The 18,844-nt window shown below is 56.0% G+C and overlaps 1 protein-coding gene across 1 annotated transcript; it reads right to left on the reverse strand.

Moving 5' to 3' along the window:
• Window positions 1–28: 28 nt before the first annotated feature.
• Window positions 29–13,772, reverse strand: UBXN6 (UBX domain protein 6). The gene is made up of 11 exons (XM_081288530.1): window positions 13,303–13,772; window positions 10,246–10,409; window positions 9,812–9,876; window positions 8,946–9,074; window positions 3,173–3,270; window positions 2,489–2,564; window positions 1,912–1,996; window positions 1,580–1,799; window positions 1,362–1,492; window positions 1,036–1,184; window positions 29–522 (listed from the first exon to the last, which is right to left on the reverse strand). The coding sequence occupies exons 1-11, from the start codon at window positions 13,383–13,385 to the stop codon at window positions 394–396; spliced, it is 1,329 nt and encodes a 442-aa protein (XP_081144656.1). The 5' UTR covers window positions 13,386–13,772; the 3' UTR covers window positions 29–393.
• Window positions 13,773–18,844: the final 5,072 nt, after the last annotated feature.

The following is an 18,844-nucleotide window of genomic DNA, read 5'->3' on the forward strand; positions in this document are numbered from 1 at the left end:
CCAGTGGTTCATATTCACCACCAGGAAACTATTTTCAAATATTTTATTTATTTAGGTTCATAATTTAGAAATTACATGTCAACTGTGCTGTTAGGCTAGCATCTCTCCTGCCACTGTCACCAGCTTAGGGCCAGCTGGGGCCACCCCCATACACAGCACATGGAACCTGTGCTCAAGCTCTGCCCAGGGAGACACGTCTGCCCGCCCCAGGGGCTCTACAAAATGGTGGTCAGAGGTGCTGCCACCAAGGCGGGCACAGCTCCTCCAGCCAGCCGAGTAGGGCTGGGGGCCAGGCCCAGTGTTTCCAAAGGTGGCTGGGTGGCCCTGGATTGGGACAGGGGACAGGGATAGCATGAGACAGACCCGTGGGCTGAGGCCAACCCTGCCTTTATTTCAGGAGAGCTTCTCTATGGCCGCCAGGAGCTCGGGTTTCAGGATGGAGGAGTTTGGCTCAGCCCCCGCAGCCTTGATGTCCTCTAGCACAGCGGCATCCCAGGAGAAGGTCAGGAGGGCTGAGGGCACCTGTGGGGGGACAGTGGGATCCAGATCGTCCCCTGATGGGCGAGTTGGCCAGGAGATGCCCCCGCCTGGCTAAAGCCATCAGAACCAGGCAGAGCCCCAGGTTCCCACCCAGGCCCTCACCTCCCTTCCGGGCAGCAGACCTGCACCTGCCCCGTGGGCATCCTCTCTGGGAAATCCACCCCCCCCCTTCATTCCACCGTAGTTCTGCTCCTCAGAGGACCCACCAGGCCCATTTCAAGAGGCAGCAAGAAATTAGGAACCCTTCAAGATAACAGCAAGGTCACAGCACCAGAAGGAAGATGGGATGCTAACACAGGAACCAGGCCTGGAGCTATCCTAAGTCCTGGCCTGGAGCTATCCTAAGTCCTGCCCTATGAGCACCACAGACCACAGGGAGGGTTTGGTGACAAAGTGATTGCGACACAGCAATCAGCTTCCCAGGATGTCTCCTGGTCCTCCTTGGTGAACCCCTGGGGGTCCTAACTGCATCACCAGCACTGGCCCCTCGCTCACCAGCCCACACTCGTTCAAGGCCAGGTTCTCTTCCTCTGGCAGCTTCTGCCCTCCCGAGGCCAGCAGCTCAAAAGGCAGCCAGTCGTTCTGCAAGGCCTCCCTGACGAACTCGTACAGTGATGACAGCCGCTCCCGGGCGTAGAAGGTCCCTGGGAAGCAGGACAGTCAGATGCAGCCACTAGGCTGGCCCTCTCCTGTGCCCCTAAGCCCAACCACCAGCAACTCAGTCTGAGAGGAGCTGGGCAGAGCGCAGCTCAGGGCCTTGGCCCTACAAGAGCTGAAGGCCCAGTAGCAAGATCGAGCCCTGCCCTGGCCCCTGGGCCCACCCTGCAGGAGGCAGCCGTCAGGGAGGCGGATGCGCAGCAGCGTGTAGGTGTACTTGCGCAGCTCCCTCTGCTCCTCCCGCTCCCGCATGGCCTTGGTCCGCAGCACGCTCAACCGCTCCACAGCATCAGCCCTGCAAGCCACACCCAGAGAGTAGGGCTCAGGCAGCTGCCTGGGCCCCAAACCCAACCTGCCCGGGGCCCCAGGTGTGCCTGCCCACCTGAGCCTCTGCTCCCGCTTGATCTCCTCTGCCGTGAGGTTGAAGAAGTCCCCAGGAAGGTCAAACTGGGAAGCCAGGGGTGAGGGCCGGAAGACACGGCGCTGCCGGTCCAGTTTGGCCCGCACGGGCTCTGCACCCAGCAGCTGCTCCTTATGCCGCTCCAGGCTCTGGGGCTGCGCCAGCGCGGCCTCACTCAGCACGTAGAACTCCTCCAGGTCCTCTGTGCCACCCCCACACAGATGACACTGCAGCAGGGCCACCCAAGCCGGGCCCTCTCACCTAGCCCCTCACCCCCACCTGAGGCTCAGCCCAGGCCCTTCCTCTAGCCTCACCCTGATCCGCGACAGGCAGTAGCATCCTCTGGAACCCAATGGCCTCAAAAAACTCGTGGGTCCCTTCCAGGCAGTTAATGCGCTCCTAGGAGTGCAGCAGAGGTCACACAGGGCCCCCTCAGCCACAAGCCCAGTGACCCCTGATGGCGACCAAACCCTGAAGTTGTGGCAGAGCTGAGCACAAACTTGCTTTCCTAAGGAGAACCTTGGAGCTCCCCCAGCACCTCCTGGAGGACACAGTTCCCCTAAAGGCCAACCACCAGCGGCAGGAGGCAGACCCCAAGGACTGCTGGGGAATCCTCAAAGCAGGGGAGGACACAGCTTCTGCTCAGAACACAGGCCGGAGTGTCACCAGACCCGCTGTTGCTGCAGAAGAACGTCACGTGTGCCTTCCCAGTATAAGGGTCAGACTATTCCAGGCAGGGAGCCGCCCACCAAGCCCATCCACGGCATGTGACTTCGGTCACCTTACTGCCACCTTCTGCTGGCCACTTCAAAGATGCCCCCCCCCCCCCCGCCATGCCGGCCATCCCACCATGGCTGAGGCCGGCTGTGCGGGCTGAACTGCGGCCCTCACCTGGAACACCTTGTTCTGCAGCTTGATCTTCCGGTACTTCTCCTCTTCAGGATGCAGGTGGATGTTGTCTAGGTACCTGAGAAGAGGACGAGGGAATGGGACACAGGGTCCCTGGCTCCTTGACACTGCCAGCACCAGGGGACAACAGCTAAGAGTCACAAGCAGCATCAGCAGCAGCAAGAAGAAAAAAGGGCCCAGTGGGACCTGGCGCTGCACCTTGGGGTTGGAATCACAGGCACCCTCACAGCCAACCAGAGGGGCTGTCCCTATGCTTGGCCTCTCAGTCCTATCTGCCAAGGACACAGATTAACCATAGAGATCAGACAATAGACAGAGACGATAACCAACCCCTGCGCAAAGGCACGGCAGGGCTGGGGGTTCCGTGGGCGGTGCCCTGGCAGCTGTACTCATGGGCACTTCTGGATCCACCCGATCTGCCTAACCAGATGCTGGAGTGAGCTGGTCCCTATTCTCCTTATACACTCCTCAGATAACCTCAAGGGAAACCAGGGTGGTGAACCCCCAATTCCCGAGACCCTTTTGTTGCAGACAGGTAAACCAAGGCCCGACCCCTTTCCTGAGGCCTCAGGTGGCCTGGCCTCCCTCCCAGTCTCTGCTCCTTCCTGGCCCCACCGAGTCCCCAGAGCCCCACTGGGAGCGGCTTGGGTGGCTGACTGCACTCACTTGGCGATGGTGTCCACGCCCAGCTTCACCCTGTCCCGGTCTCTGTTGAACGTGTGGATCTTCATGATGGAGGCGGCTACAGGGTCTGTGGAGAAGTGCTGCAGGGGACATGGCGTGCTGAGAGCCACTCCTGATACTACACTGCACAGCCGGCCACAGAGGAGTGGCCAGAGTGGTGCCACTGGCTCTCTTGGGGCAGAGCAGGGGCATCCGCCATCCAACTACACACACGGCACAGAGTCGAGGAGAAAGACCCCAGTGGTCAGTCGTGCCTCAGGCACTCTCATCTCCAGGCACAGGGCAATGGCCACCAAAGCAGGAGAGAAACAGCTGCCCTCTCTGTGACCTTGGTGATCAGTGTGGCCTAAAGTGACAGATCTCTACCTCTCGCCCTGGCATGGGAAACTCCAGCAGTGGGCCCCGCAATCCTGGCACACGACGCCCAGCCCTGCTGGTCCTCACCCCCGCAGACGGAGAACTGCGAATCTTCACCCAGGGGCACACAGGTGTCCGGTAACAGAGAGGATGCACAGGAGTGCCCCAAACCTGGACAGGGCCTACCTACAGGACCAGAACAGCATGTGCTCTCCCTGTGCACGACCATGGAACAAACCACACACACGCTGCCCTGCAGCCAGCAAGTCCTGGTGAATTGGGAGGTACAGAGGACGGAGGGGTGGAAAGCAGCCCAGCAAGGGCCCACCAGCTTGCCTAAAGCTCCTGGAAGGTGGGTTTGGGCCTTGTCCTCCCAGCACCCTCCCTAGCTACATGGTGGCCCTGGGCAGCTGCATCAGAAGCACACAGACGACGGCTCCCAAATGAGCCAGTTCCCCGCCAGCCTGATTGGGACCCAGCCCACCTGCTAGTTTTATTGCCAGGGAGTGGGGGACAGAGAAAGCAGGTCTGCCAGAGGTGGCAGAGAGGCAGTCAGGAAGGAACCCAGACTCTCTGTGGCAAACCTCACATGTGAGCCTGTGGCAAACCTCACATGCGCGAGCAGTGCTCTCGCGACACGGGGTCGGGAAATCGGCAGCTCTCCAGGAAAACCGCCTCACGCTCATAGCTCCCCGCAGGTGGACTCCAGCTGCGTGAGAGCTTCCAACAGTGCCGCACACCACCCAGGCAAGACAAGGAGAAGCAAACAGAAAAATGCTAGAAAAACCACAGGATTATTATTTTAGGAGGGGGCTAAGAATGGCTTCCTAAGTATGACCCCAAACTAGAAACCATAAAGGAAGGCTGACACCTTCAGTTACAGAGATCAAAATCTCTCCCGGGCAGTGACTTAAGTCCAGTCAAAACAAACAATTGAGGGAAAATACTTGCAACCCACCCACGTCCTAGTCGAAGTCTAGTTTCACTGATAAACAGTGCTACAAACCAAGAGCCACCCTTCCCAGAGGACAGCCAGCCTGACCCTAATGAGGGAGGCTCAGGGGAAGTCTATCCCGTGGTGTCGCTTTGGCTACAATTTGAACAAAGACCAGGAAGCCTGGTGAGGAACGGGGCTCTCCCTCACCACTGGAGGGAGCCTGAGCGGGATGCCCCTAGCAGAGTCCCCAGAGGACAGTGCAGTGGCCTCTGTCCCAAGCTCCACCCTGTGACTGTGGCCAAGGCCCCTCACTGCCTGTTTTCATAGCCAAAACCAGAATCGCCTGACACAAGCTGCTGAATAAGTCCCGGAAGAGCCCGTGTGTGGCACTGGGCAGAGCCGTGTGAGGGGACCAGAGGTGCTGGGCTCCTCACTGGAACAGGACGCCTTCCACGCTTCCATGATCAGGTCAGATGGACTCTACTGTCATTTTGTTTTTGTTTTTGTTTTTTGCGCTTTGGTACCGGGGACTGAACTCGGGGATTGAACTCAGGGCCCTGGACCACTGAGCCGCATCCCCAGCCCTATTTTGTATTCTATTTAGAGACAGGTCTCGCGGCTGGGGATCTGGCTCAAGCGTGCTCGCCAGGCATGCGTGCAGCCTGGGTTCGATCCTCAGCACCACATACAAAAACAAAGATGTTGTGTCTGCCGAAAACTAAAAAATAAATAAATATTAAAATTCTCTCTCCCTCCCTCCCTCCCTCCCTCCCTCCCTGTTTAAAAAAAAAAAAAATAGAGACAGGTCTCATTGAGTTGCTTAGGGTCTTGAGGTTGCTGAGGCTGGCTCTGAACTCATGATCCTCCAGCCTCAGCCTCCCAAGCAGCTGGGACTACAGGCATGTGCCATCATGCCCAACTCTACTGTCATGTTCAACTAAAAGGAACCAATAATTTAAAAAAAAAAAAAAAGAGCACGCAGGTGGCACAGAGGCTGACAGCAGGATCAGGAGTTCAAAGCCAGCCTCAGCAACTTAGTGAGACCCTAAGCAACTCAGCGAGACCCTGTCTCTAAATAAAAAATAAAAAGGGCGTCAGAGCGAGACTTCGAGGCTCCGGACTCAGAGGCAGAGTCGCCGTGGGATCCAAGCGACCCGGCTTGAGGTGCACACCTCTAACCCGGGTCTGCCACGCGTGCACCCCCCCCCAATGACCGCTCTCCGCAGGAGCGGCGCTGAGCGGGCCCAGCGCAAGGGAGAGGTCCGACTCCCAGGGCTCCCGCTCCTCCTCCAGCTGCTCGCCGACGCCATGTGGATGCCAAGTACCAGCTTCCCTGACCCTTCCAAGTTTCCACTCGGCCCTCCGGCCGCATTCTGGGGGAGCAAAGAAACTTTGGGGCCCGTGTTGCCCGCCGCAGTACCGTGAAGGCGGCGGAGGAAGGCCTCTCCTCTAATCTAGCGCGGAGTATGCGAACTTGGCGGTGGCTGGGGCAGCCTCGCCACAATCCTGGCTGGGGAAACAGTTCAGATGTGAGCGATTTGGGAACCAGGAGAGGTAGGGCTGTCAGAACCACAAAGGACACTTTGTGATGAGTGAGGTTTCTGTGGCGATGAGGGATGGCCCGGTTTATTCTCCAGGGCGGCAAGGCCACCTTTGGAGGTGAAGAGGAGCCCCACAACATGAGGTTTGGGGTTCTGCGCCTTTTCCGCCCAGGCTCATAGGCACCTCTTCCTGAACGCCCTGCTGGGTCAACTGGCCCCAGGTGGCCGAGGCCCCTGGACGCCTCTAGGCGTGGTCAGGGTTGTGGTCAAATGTCCAGCTCTAACTCAAGCCATTCTGCATCCTTTAGACAAGATAATTTCGACTAGAAAAAGCTTTGGGAAAGGTTGAAATGGCCGCCAGGGTTCAAGGTGCTGCTTCCTGGTAAAGGTGCCTCAGTGCGGGACCTGACCTGTAGATGGCCAGTGCAGACGATAGGGCTCCAGACTCTCCTGTGGGGCCCCTTCGTTTACCTTCAAGCCCCTGGTCCCCTTGAAAGAACCATCACAATAACAAAATCCCCCGGTGGGCTCCCGCAGGTGTTTTTAAAAACAACCTGGAGAGGGATGATTGGCTGCTAGGAGGGATTAGGATGGCCCCATAACATGGAAACTGGGAGACACCTCTCCAAATTTCTTATCAGCTCTGAAGTATGTTCCTTAAAATCATTGGAAGAAGGCTGGCAAACCTGCCGACTCGTGCGTTCTCATGTTTTCTAAGGGCAGACGTCCTCCTGACGAGCACTTAAAGGAAATGCTAGTTTCCTGCATGGTTCTCATAAACGTTTCAGGCCCTCACACTGGAACTGCAGCTCCCAGGGACTTCCAGCTTTGGAGACCTTGCTTATCTTAACCAAAGATGAGCTCAAGAACTTACACTCAACACAAGAGGATCATTATTTCCAGTGCCCTGATGTCCCATGTAGGAAGCACCTTGTGAAATTGGATAAGACACGGCTTATGTTTCTTAAAATTTCATTTCTAGCTTGAATGTTGAACTATCAGGCAGTGTTTTAATGCTTACACAATGAGCTCTTGCTATGAAGTGTGGGGTTTGAATTTTGAGCCCCTGGACACTTACTTCTGCACATATTTGTCACTGCTTTAAAAAAAGATCTTTCTAAGTTTAAAAAAAAAAATAAAATAAAATAAAAAGGGATGGAATGTGGCTCAGTGGTTAAGCGCCCCTGGGTTCAACTCCCAGCACAAAAAAAAAAAAAAAGAGCATGTAGAACTTTCCCACAGACAGCTCAGGAAAAGATGAGGGTAGGTGAAGAAAGTGGAGCACAAATCTCATTAACACCTGGCAAGTGGGGGGGCAGCAGATTAATGCCCCCCCTCACGTACACAAAGACGCCTGCATCCTAATCCCTGCGACCACAAGGAGGAGAAGCCTCATGGCAAAGGAGAATTAAGCAGCAGAGGGAACGAGGGTGTACTGGATCATCCAGGAAGGTCCAGGTAACCAGAGGGGCCAGAATAGGGAGAGAAGCAGAGCTGGCAGCTTGGAAAACACCTGGCCTGGCACCACTGGCTCAGGAGGAGGCAGGGGCGGGAGCTGTGGGCTCCTCCTGAGAATAGAGGAGGTGGGACCAGAATCTCCCTGGAGTCTCAGGAGGGACCCCCACTGCGGCACTTGAATCCTGCCCAGGGAAGCCTAGGGTCACAGTGTGGAGGGTACAAATACAAAAGAACGGCCAGGACAGACATGCAGCTTGTCTAAGCCACCAGGTTTGCAGTGACTGGTTGTAACAGCTGGAAAACTCACCCTGAGTGTCCTGGTGTGGGGTGAGGTGTCCCTCCAAGCTCCAGTGCTAATGCAGGAAGGTTCAGAGGTGAAATGAGTGGACGGTGGGAGTTGGGACCGCCCAGTCCATCCTGGTTTGAATGACCTGACATGTAGTCAGGAGTGTGGCCAGAGGAGTGGTCACTGAGAGGCCCAGCAGGGTGCATCTCCCTGGGGTCCCTTCCCCTCTCTCTCTGCTTCCGGACCCTGCCAGGAGCAGAGCAGCTTTCCTCTGCACACCAGCACCATGATGCCTTGCCTCACCTCAGGCCAGTGTACCCGAGTTGGCCATCTATGGACTGAGACCTCTGAAACCATGAACGCAACTAAACTTTCTCCATTCTAAGTTGTTCTTACCAAACGGTTTGGTTACTGCAACAAAAGGCTACCCAAACAGCTGGGTAAAGGGTATTTAGGTATCCTCTGTGTTCCTCCTGCATTTTTCTTCCACATAAAGAGCCACAAGGGGCTGTGGCTGGGGCTCCGTGGTAGAGCGCTTGTCTAGCATGCGTGAGGCACTGGGTGTGAGCCTCAGCACATGTAAAAATAAACAAATAAAAGTACTGTGTCCTGGGGAGGAGGGGGCATGGAGATAAAAAGACAGTGGAACGAGACCGACATCATTTCTCTCAGTACAGGCATGAACACACGAACGGTGTGAATATGTTGTGTGTATAACAAAGACATGAAAACTGTGCCCTGTACGTGTACTAGGAACTGTAATGTATTCTGCTGTCACGTGTAACAAATTACAGTAAAAAATTATAAAAATAAAAGCACCACGTCCATCTACAACTAAAAAAATAAGAGCTACAAGGAAAAAAATATACCAAAGCAGTTCCTCACGCAGACTGCCTCCGAGTGTCTAAGCTAAGCATGCCCAGCCCGCCTGCGGCCCCTTATGTGGAGGAGGAGAGACGGACAGACGCCTCAGGGCATCTCAGAAAAGGACCACAGCTACCTCCAGCAGCCGCCAGGAGGGGGGCCTGAGGGGTGGCGGCGCCCTCTGCTCTGCTCTGATGGCGTCCTTGGGTGCTGCCCTCTCTGGGGAAGGCATCACAGGCCTGAAGGCAGGGCGAGGCCCACGTGGAACTGGCTGCTGCCCTGGGATGAGGACACACAGGGGACTGCACTCACCGACAGAATAGCTTCTTTGATGTGGGTGTCCCGCTGGTCCCTCCTCAGAGTGGCCCCCGTGAGTGGACAGGTGAAGTACACGCCAGGCACCGCGAGGTGTGTCGAGCCTTCCTCTTTGGGCTCAGGTACCTGGAGGGTGAGAGCGCTGAGCAAAGACTGTGGACAGAGGCGGCCCCAGGACAGTGCCGACGAGCATGGCCCGTAGAGCCTGGCGCTCCTGGCCCCCACCGTCCCTTCCACTTGTCAGCTGAGGGCCGAGCGCTTCCTCCCAGGTTCCCTGGCCCATGCGCCATCCCCAGTTCCCAGGGCACCGACATCGAGCAAGGCCAGCCGGGAGCAGCCACTGTACTTCGCAGGCTTCCTGCGCCTGCAGCCACTCCCCAGCTACTGGGAGCGAGTGTGGGGGCTGGGTTGGAGTCGGGGGGCTCAGTACCTCACATTCTAGGCCACGTCTAGGGTCTCTTCCATTCTAAAATCACCGCTTCCTGGCCAAGCTCTGCCGAGACTCCCAAAGGATCCCTCCTCCATGGAGCCCTCCAGGCCCCGGGACACAGGAGGGCTGTGCCAGACTGTGGCTTCTGAAGGCACACAGAGGTTCCAGTCCTGTCCCTCTTGGCCAAGGACAGCAGCCGTCACCTCTGGGAACCTTGGGAGCACTCTTGGCACCCTCGGGGTGCTGAGCCCCGAGGCCCCAGACAGCGTGGGCGTCCACACCCACCTGCCTCTGTGGTTCGGGGCAGCACGGAGTGGACACAACACCTCTTTTATGCCCCTGGCAGCAAGTCCTCCTGGCTCAAGCTCTGCCGCAGCCCTCCCAGGGGTCCCCACCGCCCGCCTTGGGGGCAATTCTACAGCAAAAGCCTTACCTCCTTGGTCCCTGGAAGCTCAGGACCACCACTGACCGTCGCCTCCGCACGCAGCTCCTTTCTCACTGGAGGAAGAAAACGAGAGGAAGAGAGGAAAACGGGACAGCCGTCACCCTGCCCCAGGCCTGGCCCCGGGCCCCACCCGCACTAGGCCTGCCAGCCTGGCAAGCGCCCGCCCACCCAACACTCTGGGTCAGGCTCTAGTCCTCTTGCTGGGCTTGGTCTTTGTGCACCCCCACTCCCACCCCCACTTCTGCATAGCTCAGCTGCCCTCCTTCCTCAAGGAGCACCTCTGTCACCCGCGCCCCTGACACCAGGCCAGTGCCACCCTCCCACCTGGCACATCCCTCTTGACTTTAAAACACCCTGTTTACTGTTTCACCCAGAGCCAAGTGCTAGGTTCCCCACCTCAGCCCAGGATGACCACCACTCACCCTGGTTCCGAATAGAGTCCTGTGACGTGGGGCCCCGGGCCCTGGGCTGCTTCTGTTCCAGCCGGGCCAGGGCAGCTGCTGCTGCCATCTGTGCCTCGTCAGTGGGTCCCTGGCGGGGCTGCCTGAGGGCTGGCTGCTGGGGCTTTTCTCTGGGGGCCTTCTCCCTGGGCAGAGATAGGGGAGTAAATGGCCTCCCAGGGTGGCCAGGGAGGCTGACCCGGGGAAGTAGGAAGAGCACCTGCCCATCCTCGTTCCTGCCTCCTGACCCCTCAGACAGACATGTGCCCATCTACACAGGACTGCCTTTCGCCCTCCCAGGCCACCCAGGGCCCTGACAGTCCTGATACAGTGGAGGAGCCTCTGAAGGCAGGAGAGGCAGCTCTACTTGGAGCTCTGCCCCTTTGGGCAAGTGGTGCCCCAGCTGGGCCTCAACACCCACATCTGTAAAATAGACCCACAGCATCCTCCCCTGCAGAAGTCACCCTGACGTTCCCAAGCACTGAAGAGGCCCATGGGTCACGACCTTGCCTCCCTCCCTCCCTCCGTCCCTCAGCACAGGACTGTGGAGGGCCTGCCCTGCTGGATTTGGCTGGCCCTGCCCGTGTGCTCCCGCAGGCTCTCCAGGAGTGCTTCTGGCCCCTCCTCACAAACCCTCCTGGGCTCACAGGAGCGTGGGCAAGCTATCCCTGCCAGGGCTGACCACAAGGCCTGATCCCTGTCACCCTGGTGTCATACTCCACACCCCAGATGGGCAACGGGTGGCTCCGTGACTACTTAGCATAGAGGGTGCTGGCAGCGACTCCTCTGGGGCCTGCGCTGATACAACCGTCCCGCCTTCCCCTGGGACCCCACCTGACCCCAGCGGTCCCCATCATCTGTGCTGTAGGTCCACAGAACCTTCCAGGGGCCTGGCGTAGTATTGGACCCTCACTCCTCTGCTCCATCAGACACTCGGCAGCCATCCTGTCCTGACGCCTGGGGGCCTGCCTCCTGCCCACCCCACCTCTCTCCATCGTCCCCGCAACTGAGGGTCTCGAGATGAAGAAGAGACGGCTCCCGCAAACCCGCCCGGCATCATCCACTGTCTAGACCTTTCCATGGAACAGCACTTCCACAGCACTGCCAGCCTGCAGGGACTCTAACTGGGCAACCAGAGGGATCCCTGAACCCAAGCCTGGCTCGCCATTCCCCTGCGCCAACCCCCTCGTGGCTCGCGTGACAAACTCAAGTGCCACCTTCACTTCCCTCCACTCGGGGCTCCCCTCTGGTCCTCCATAGGTTTGCACTTTTGTACCTTTGTCCAGAACACTCCACCTGGGGGTGGGACAACACCAGGTCTGCAGGGGGTGCTGTTGAGGGGCCGAGAGCCACATACTGGTCTTGCGGAGTCCCATTCTCAGCTCACATGCCACCTTCTCAGAGGGGCTTTCCTGGACCACCTGACAGCTGCCTCACTGCCCACCAACTACTTCTCTCTCCCCAGGGGCCTCAGCGCCACCTCCTTCTTGTGGCATCTGTGCTGACTGTCCCACTGGAAGGCAGGCCCTAGAGCACGAGGCCCTACCTTTGCCCAAGCCTCCAACAGTCTGGATGCTGCTCTTAAGTCCCACTCCAGCAGGCCACATGTCACAGACACGTGGACCTCCACAAGCTCTCTCCCTGGCCACCCTGAGTCCTCCTGGTTCCTCCTAAACCCCTAGACTGAGGTAGCCCCAAGCCCCCATGTCCCTCCCATCACACAGCCCCACCACTTGTTCACCATCTCCAGGTTTGCCACCCTCCTCCCTGCCTGGGCGCAGGAACCCAAGGTGTTGGCTACCTGGCCCTCATGGCCTGCCTTCTCCAAATCAGCACTGTACCCCTGAGATCCCAGGACACCCAATCCTCATGCAGGACACCTTAGTGCCTCCCCTGCCCCTTCTTGCCTGCCTCTGGGCTCCTCCCCTACCTTCAACCCCTCCAGGATTCCTTCCACTATCCCCCACATACTGTGGCTGAGCTCATCACTGCCTCCTGCAGCAGCCCTAGCCTTCCAGGCCCCATCTCCTCACCCCCACCCGCCCTCAGTCTCAGACAGGAACGCCTGATGCCACACCTGTTCCATTCCCACCCATGCCTCCCCCGGAGCCTCCAGTGGACAGACACTTCTCCCACCAGGCCTCCATCTCCTGGCAAAAAGGCTCCCACCTCCCAGACCTCCTTTGGCCCCTCACAGCCACTCAGGTTACACCCCAGACAACAGCCTCAGGCTGGCTGGCCTTCCAGACTCTTCCTAGTACTCACTCCCCTTTCCTAGCACTGCAGGGCCAGAACCCAGGAGCCCTCTTCCGAAGGAGGCTCAGCCTCACTGACACTCCAGGATCCCTGCAGTACTTGCTCCTCCACGTTCAGCCCCAAATCTCAGGTCATTCCAGATATTTCCCAAGCCTCTCCTTTATTCCTCTAGGTCTCTGATCTTCCTCCGGCAACTGCAGCCCCAGACTCCCTCATCTTCCACCAGCCAGTACCCATTGGCCTCTTGCCCCACCCCCAGATCTCACTCCAGCCCAGGCTCCCAAACTTCACCCACATTCCCCCAACCCCCTCCCATGCTCCGCCCCTCCTGTGCCACCCCCAGGTGCCCCCATGCTCCGCCCCTCCTGTGCCGCCCCCATGCTCCGTCCGCCCCTCCTGAACCATCCGCAGCTGGCCCCAGGTTGCACCCCTTGCCCCTCCCAGATCCTTCTTGATCTGTCTCCGCCCCTCCTGCCCCCCCCCGTTGACCGCGCTCCGCCCCTTTCCCCGCCCCAGGCCCCATCCAGCTTCCACGCTCCGCCCTCGTGCCCCGCCCGCCCCCAAGTCCCCTCCCCGAGCTCCGCCTTTGTCCCGCCCCTGGCCCCCTCTCGCTTCTCCCACGCTCCGCCCCTCCTGGCACGCCCCCCGTCCCCCCGCTGCTGCCGGAATCTCGCCGTTCGGCCTGCCCGGCCTCTCCCTGTCAGCCTCCCGGCCTCTGAGCTCAGACTCCTCACCACCCGTCCCGTCCCCGCCGGGCTTTAGCGCCCTGCAACCGTCACGCACCCCGCGGAGTCTGTGAGTTTCTGACCGGGCCCCGCGCTCTTGAACTTGATGTCGGCCTTGATCTCCTGGAAGAACTTCTTCATGGTGGCAGCAGGCCCGGCGGCGGGGGGCCGCGCGGGGCGGGGGGCGCAGGGCCCAGTCGGGGAGGAGCCGGCAGGAGCCAACAACCGGAAAGAAAATACCGCGCTGCCGGAAGTCCCTCCCTAGCGGCCGCCCACGTGACAATCGGCCCGGCGCAACTCTCTAGCTCTTCGCACCTCACTGGCCCGGGGCGGCCGCTCTGCACTCTGGGACCACGTCTCGGTGGTTCTTCCGGAATCCGTTGCCGGGGCGATGGCGCGCTTCCCGCGGCGTTCCCGAAGGGGTGCCTGAGCTACCCGCCGCCTGACCCCGCCGAGGATGCGCTGGCTTTCTCCCTTGCCCTACTCAAGAACCTCCCCTGGCACCCAGCGCTTACGCAACAAAGTCCAGTTCAACGGGAGGACGTGCAGAGCCCCTCGGCCTTCCCGGGCTGGGGCCGACCTCGGCTGTGGCCTGCGGGCCCTCCCGGGCGGAGGGCACCGGGGGAGACAAGCTCGTGGGGGCATGTGCTGCGCTGTGCGGGCTGCAAAGGAGACGCCCGGGGTGACGGCTCAAGCCGCCCTCCGCGAACTGTCCCCCAAGAAGACCGCGTGGCTGGAGAGGGAGCGCTGTCACCCGAGGCGCCTAGAGCGGTTGGACGGGAGTCTGGCACTTTACGTTGCCTCCCTAGGAAGTGGGCTCCAGTGGCGCCGGCCCCGGAAGGTGGGCCCGGGGTGTGGATCAGTGGCGGGAGGGTCTCCAGCGTAGGCACCCGGCCAGCGGGCGAGAGAAGGCGGCTTCCCTACGTGCCCGGAGCGCCGGAGGGCTGCTGCCTTGGTTTTGAGGGAGGTGGAGAGGAAAGGCACAAAGTGGGGATGGGAAAAGGCTATAGGGAGCCCTGGAGCAGTTTGCAACATGAGTAAAGGGGTCGGCGCAGGAAAGGCTTTGGGGGGCTTGCTGGGGAAGGAGCCCGGGGTCTTGGGCGGTTTAAGCACACACTGTATGACTGAGCAACCCCCCAAAAGGACATTTTGTTTGAGGGAAGGCACTCCTCACCGAGCCACTCCCCAGCCCTATTATCTATTTTACTTAGAGACAAGAGCCTCACCCAGTTGCTTGGCGCCTCGCTTTTGCTGAGGCTGGCTTTGAACTTGCCATCCTCCTGTCTCAGCCGCTGGGATTCCTGGCATGGCCACCGTTTTTGAGACCATCACGGAAGTTTAAATATGTCTGGCTTTTAGATGACATGAAGGATTTAAGTTGCTTAGGAGGAATAATGGCATGATAATTGTATTAAAAATAGGTATTTGGGGACTGGGCTCAGTGGTAAAGTGCTTGCCTTCCATGTGTGAGACACTGAGTTCGAGCCTCAGCACCAAGCAAAAATAAAGCTACTGTGTTTTCATCTACAAGTAAATAAATATTGTATAAATGTGTGTGTGTGGTGTGTGTATATATATATAAAATATAAAAAGGTATCTGTTGGGCTGGGGCTGTAGCTCAGTGGTAAAGCACTTGCCTCACATGTGTAAGGCACTGGGTTCAATCCTCAGTAACACATAAAAATAAAGATATGGTGTGTCCATCTACAACTAAAAAAGTATTTTTAAAAAATAGGTATTTGGGGCTGAGGTTGTGGCTCAGCAATAGAGCACTCACCTAGCACATGTGAGGCCTTGGGTTCAATCCTCAGCACCACATAAAAACAAACAAAATACAGGTATTGTGTCTAACCTAAAAATAAATATTAAAATAAACAAAAAAATAAAGGTTAAAAAAAGGTATTTGCCAGAGATGCACTCAAAGTGTTTATGGGTGAAATGACATTTAAGGTTTGCCTTAAAATTACTCCAGAAATGAGACAGGCAAGGTGGCCACACCTGTAATCCCAGCAGCTCTGGAGGCTGAGGCAGGAGGATTGTGAGTCCTGCTGAGCCCGAGGCAGGATTGCTGGTATCCCATCTCAAAAACACGAAAACACACACACACAAGAATCCTTGTAGCTACCTATCCTTACGTTAGGTGGAAGAGAAAAGCAGGCAGTCCTCAAACGTGTACTGAGCATCTCCTTTTTGTCAGGCCAGTAGACTTCAGCAGGGCACAACACAGGGTCCTGCCCTCATGGGACTCACTGTCAAATGGGGACGCACCATGAAAGATCTAGGTGGTTCCAGATAGCGAGGATGACCTACCCTGGAGAAAAATAAAAGAGAAGACAGGAATGAAGGATGGTCTTGAACTCCTGAGCTCAAGCAATCCTCCCTTTTCACCTCCTAAGTAGTTTGGGACTCTAGTGTGTACCACACCAAACCTGCTGGGAGGTCTTTTTTTTTTTTTTTTTTTTTTGTAACAGGGATTGAACCCAGGGGCTTAAACCCTGAGCCACACCCCCAACCCTTTTTGTTAAGTTTCGAGACAGGGTTTTGCTAAGTTGCTAGGGCCTTGCTCAGTTGCTGAGCCTGGCTTTGAACTTAAAACCCACCTGCCTCAGCATCCGGAGCCACTGCCTGCAGATTGAGAGACGGTCTTAGATAGGCTAAAGGAATCAGACCCACGAAGAAGATGAGTGACCAGTGGCATGTGGCAGAGGAGCATCTCCAGCAGAGAGGCAGCGGGGGAAGCTGGAACGGGACTAGTGAGGGGGGGATGGATGGAGCCAAGACCAGGTCCACTTGACCTCCTGGTCCCCTCAGTGGGGTATTCTGTAGACACCACCGGGAAGTGGGGTCACAGGAACGAGATGGCAACAAGGGAAAATCCTCCAAGCGATGTATCAGTTAGCAATTGCTGCATGACGACTTACCCTCCAAACAGCCATGGGAAACAGATCTCAGAGAAATCAGAAGGAGCTCCGCAGGTGGATCAGACCCAAGTTCTATGTGGTTGACAGCAACCTCAGAGAGACCCAGGAGTCTGGGTGGTTCCTATGAGACAATAATAGTGTGTGGTGGTGGTGGTTTGTTTTTGTGGTTCTAGGCCTCTGCCCCTACGCTTATCTAGCAGTGGTGATGACCCCTGAGCATCACTGTCCTCCCAACTGGGAGACACTAGAAACTGAGGGACACCCCACTCTGAACTCACCCCCTGCATCTCACCGTGGGTGGCTCCTTGTCCGCCCCCTCCCATAGTCCCCTGGGTTGCTTCCTGGCTAACCTAGGGTGTGTCTCCACCCCAGACCTAAGCCCCCCAAAACCTATTGGCTTGTGCAATTAGATCTTGGCTCAGTATCCTTTGGACCCTGAATGTCCACTTACGGCACCCTAGATCCCAGTGTTGTAACGGATCTTTCAAACATTGTGAGCATCTGGGAAAATGAAAGGCCATCCCCACCCCCAGGCCTTCTCTTTCCTTCCTTCCAAACCATCCCTCTGCTCCTCCTGTTCTCGGGCACAGGTTCTGCTCTTTTTTTTTTTTTTTTTTAATATTTTTTAGTGTTGACGGACCTTTATTTTTTTATTCATTTATTTATATGCGGAGCTAAGAACTGAACCCAGTGCTTCACACATTCGAGGCAAGCGCTCCACCACTGAGCCACCACCCCAGCCCCTCTGCTGGCTCTTAAACCCTCTCTTCTCACCCTCAGGACCTTCTGAAACCCCAGACTTCGACCTGCTGATAAACCCCTCCCTACCGCTCTCCACCTTCTGCTCCGACTCCTGCACCTACTTTCGGTCCACCTGCTACTCACTGTCGCACAGCCCCCTCTACCCAGCCCGCACCCCCCACTTCCCTTTCAGGAAGTAGCGGGGTGGAGGGAGTTGTTTGGGTACACATCCCTTCTCCCTTAGTGACCTTCTCCTGAATCAAAAGGAGGCTAGGGTGTTGAGGGCCACAGCCCAGTGGGGATGACACGTGGCATTCTGCCAGAAGGGAGTGGTTGAGGGGTGACACCAGCGAGCCATTGAGATGATGATGGTTATGTTAAGCTGTGTATTCAGTCGTATATGGACCCCTGCTGTCCGGCAATAGGGTGGCTCCAGAATGGTGAGGCTCCGGGAATAGGGTGGTCCCTGCCGGCTACTTTGGAGTTCCCTTGTCGAGTGAGTAGGTGCGGAGCTGGAGGAGAGCCCAGAGAGTCCCCGGCGAGTGTCCCTGGAGTGCTGGTGGAGTTCAGGCAATAAAGTTTCCTGTTTGAACATACAAGTGCTTTGTGGCGGGGCTCGGTGATTTGTGCCCAGCCTGACTGCGGCACCTTCAGGACACATTAAGGAATTCCAATATCCAACCCAATCATAGGATCCAACTTTTCATATGATCCTACCCAACACCCTCCTACCTGAGGAACACAGGTGAGTTTGGGAGCAGGGTTAGGGACAGCAGTTTTCCCAGCTCCTGCCTGACCGACATCAGGACTTCCGTTGAAATGCAAATGGAAGATATCTGCTGAGCCCCCCCCCCACACACACACACACACAAAGTAAAAATGTCTTTTACCTGAACTCAGACTAAACCAAAAAGTAAATTGTATGGTACTTTACTAACTACCAGCCAGTCATTTTTTTCTAGGACTTTTTCCCCCTAAATTCCATAATTTAAACTCGTAATTTTGGTCCTCTGCACCTAGGTCAATGTTTTTCTGATCAGTCCTATTTTTATTCAACTATGGAGTTTTTAAACAGCTGTAACATTGCAATGGAGACTCACCTGCGAAAAGCTACATGGCCTTTACTCTTGTATGTGTCACACTGTGTGTTGTGTTGTCTGCCCATACGTGTGTGTGTCCGTATGTCGTGTACAAGATATCAACATTGGCAGGTTGAAAATGAACGCTCATAAATTAAAATGGATCCAAATACCTTTAATTCACGATTTAAGAAGTTTCAATTAAAATGGGGTAAAGAGATGAAAGTAAAGATGTCTTTAAAATTAAACTTATGTCTCTGTAGGTGGTCAAAGAACTAATAAAATATTGATGTCTATGAAATGTCTAATATCCATTGTTTCTAGGAGTTTTCTTCAACAAGGAAGAAATGGCTACTGTTCAATACGCTTATATCTTGATAAAAATAAGTAAAGTAGATTTGACATGGGACTTCTCATAAATGTGTTTGTTAGACATCTGATTAATTCACAAGGTTAAAATGCTAACTCTTAAATATACCATCAAGTATTCCTAATTCAAATTCCGTTGGGTAACATTATTGATGTTTTAATAAATTGGTAAATGAAAAAAATGGGGGTGGGGGTTAAAGTTGCTTTGTCATCACTGGAAAAAGGTTACTAAAAATTTCAAGTCCCAACAGGTATAATTCTATATGTTTGAACATTTGTGTTTTCATGAAATGGTAAACAGATGTGATTCTATATACAAAGGTTATAGAAGATTTCTGTATACAAAGGCCCAAAAGTTCTGACTGTTCCAATTAAGAGTACTGTCAATAACAAAGTATTTCTTTTTATTAAAATGAAATTATTTATCTAAATTCAGAAATTTACCAGAATTGTTTCAGAATGTGAACAGAAAAGAGGGTTAACAGATGGC

This window comes from Spermophilus citellus, assembly GCF_964194105.1.
Source record: "Spermophilus citellus genome assembly, chromosome: 3".
In the NCBI taxonomy this organism is placed as follows: domain Eukaryota; kingdom Metazoa; phylum Chordata; class Mammalia; order Rodentia; family Sciuridae; genus Spermophilus; species Spermophilus citellus.

What these genes read in the sequence shown, in the direction of transcription:
- UBXN6 (XM_081288530.1), bottom strand. Translation starts at nt 13,385, where the DNA reads ATGAAGAAGTTCTTCCAGGAGATCAAGGCCGACATCAAGTTCAAGAGC. An exon ending in GGACTCTATTCGGAACCAGG is followed by an intron (nt 9,877 to 10,245) that starts GTGAGTGGTGGT and finishes TTCTTCCTCCAG; the next exon opens with TGAGAAAGGAGCTGCGTGCG. An exon ending in TGCAGAACAAGGTGTTCCAG is followed by an intron (nt 1,997 to 2,488) that starts GTGAGGGCCGCA and finishes CTGCACTCCTAG; the next exon opens with GAGCGCATTAACTGCCTGGA.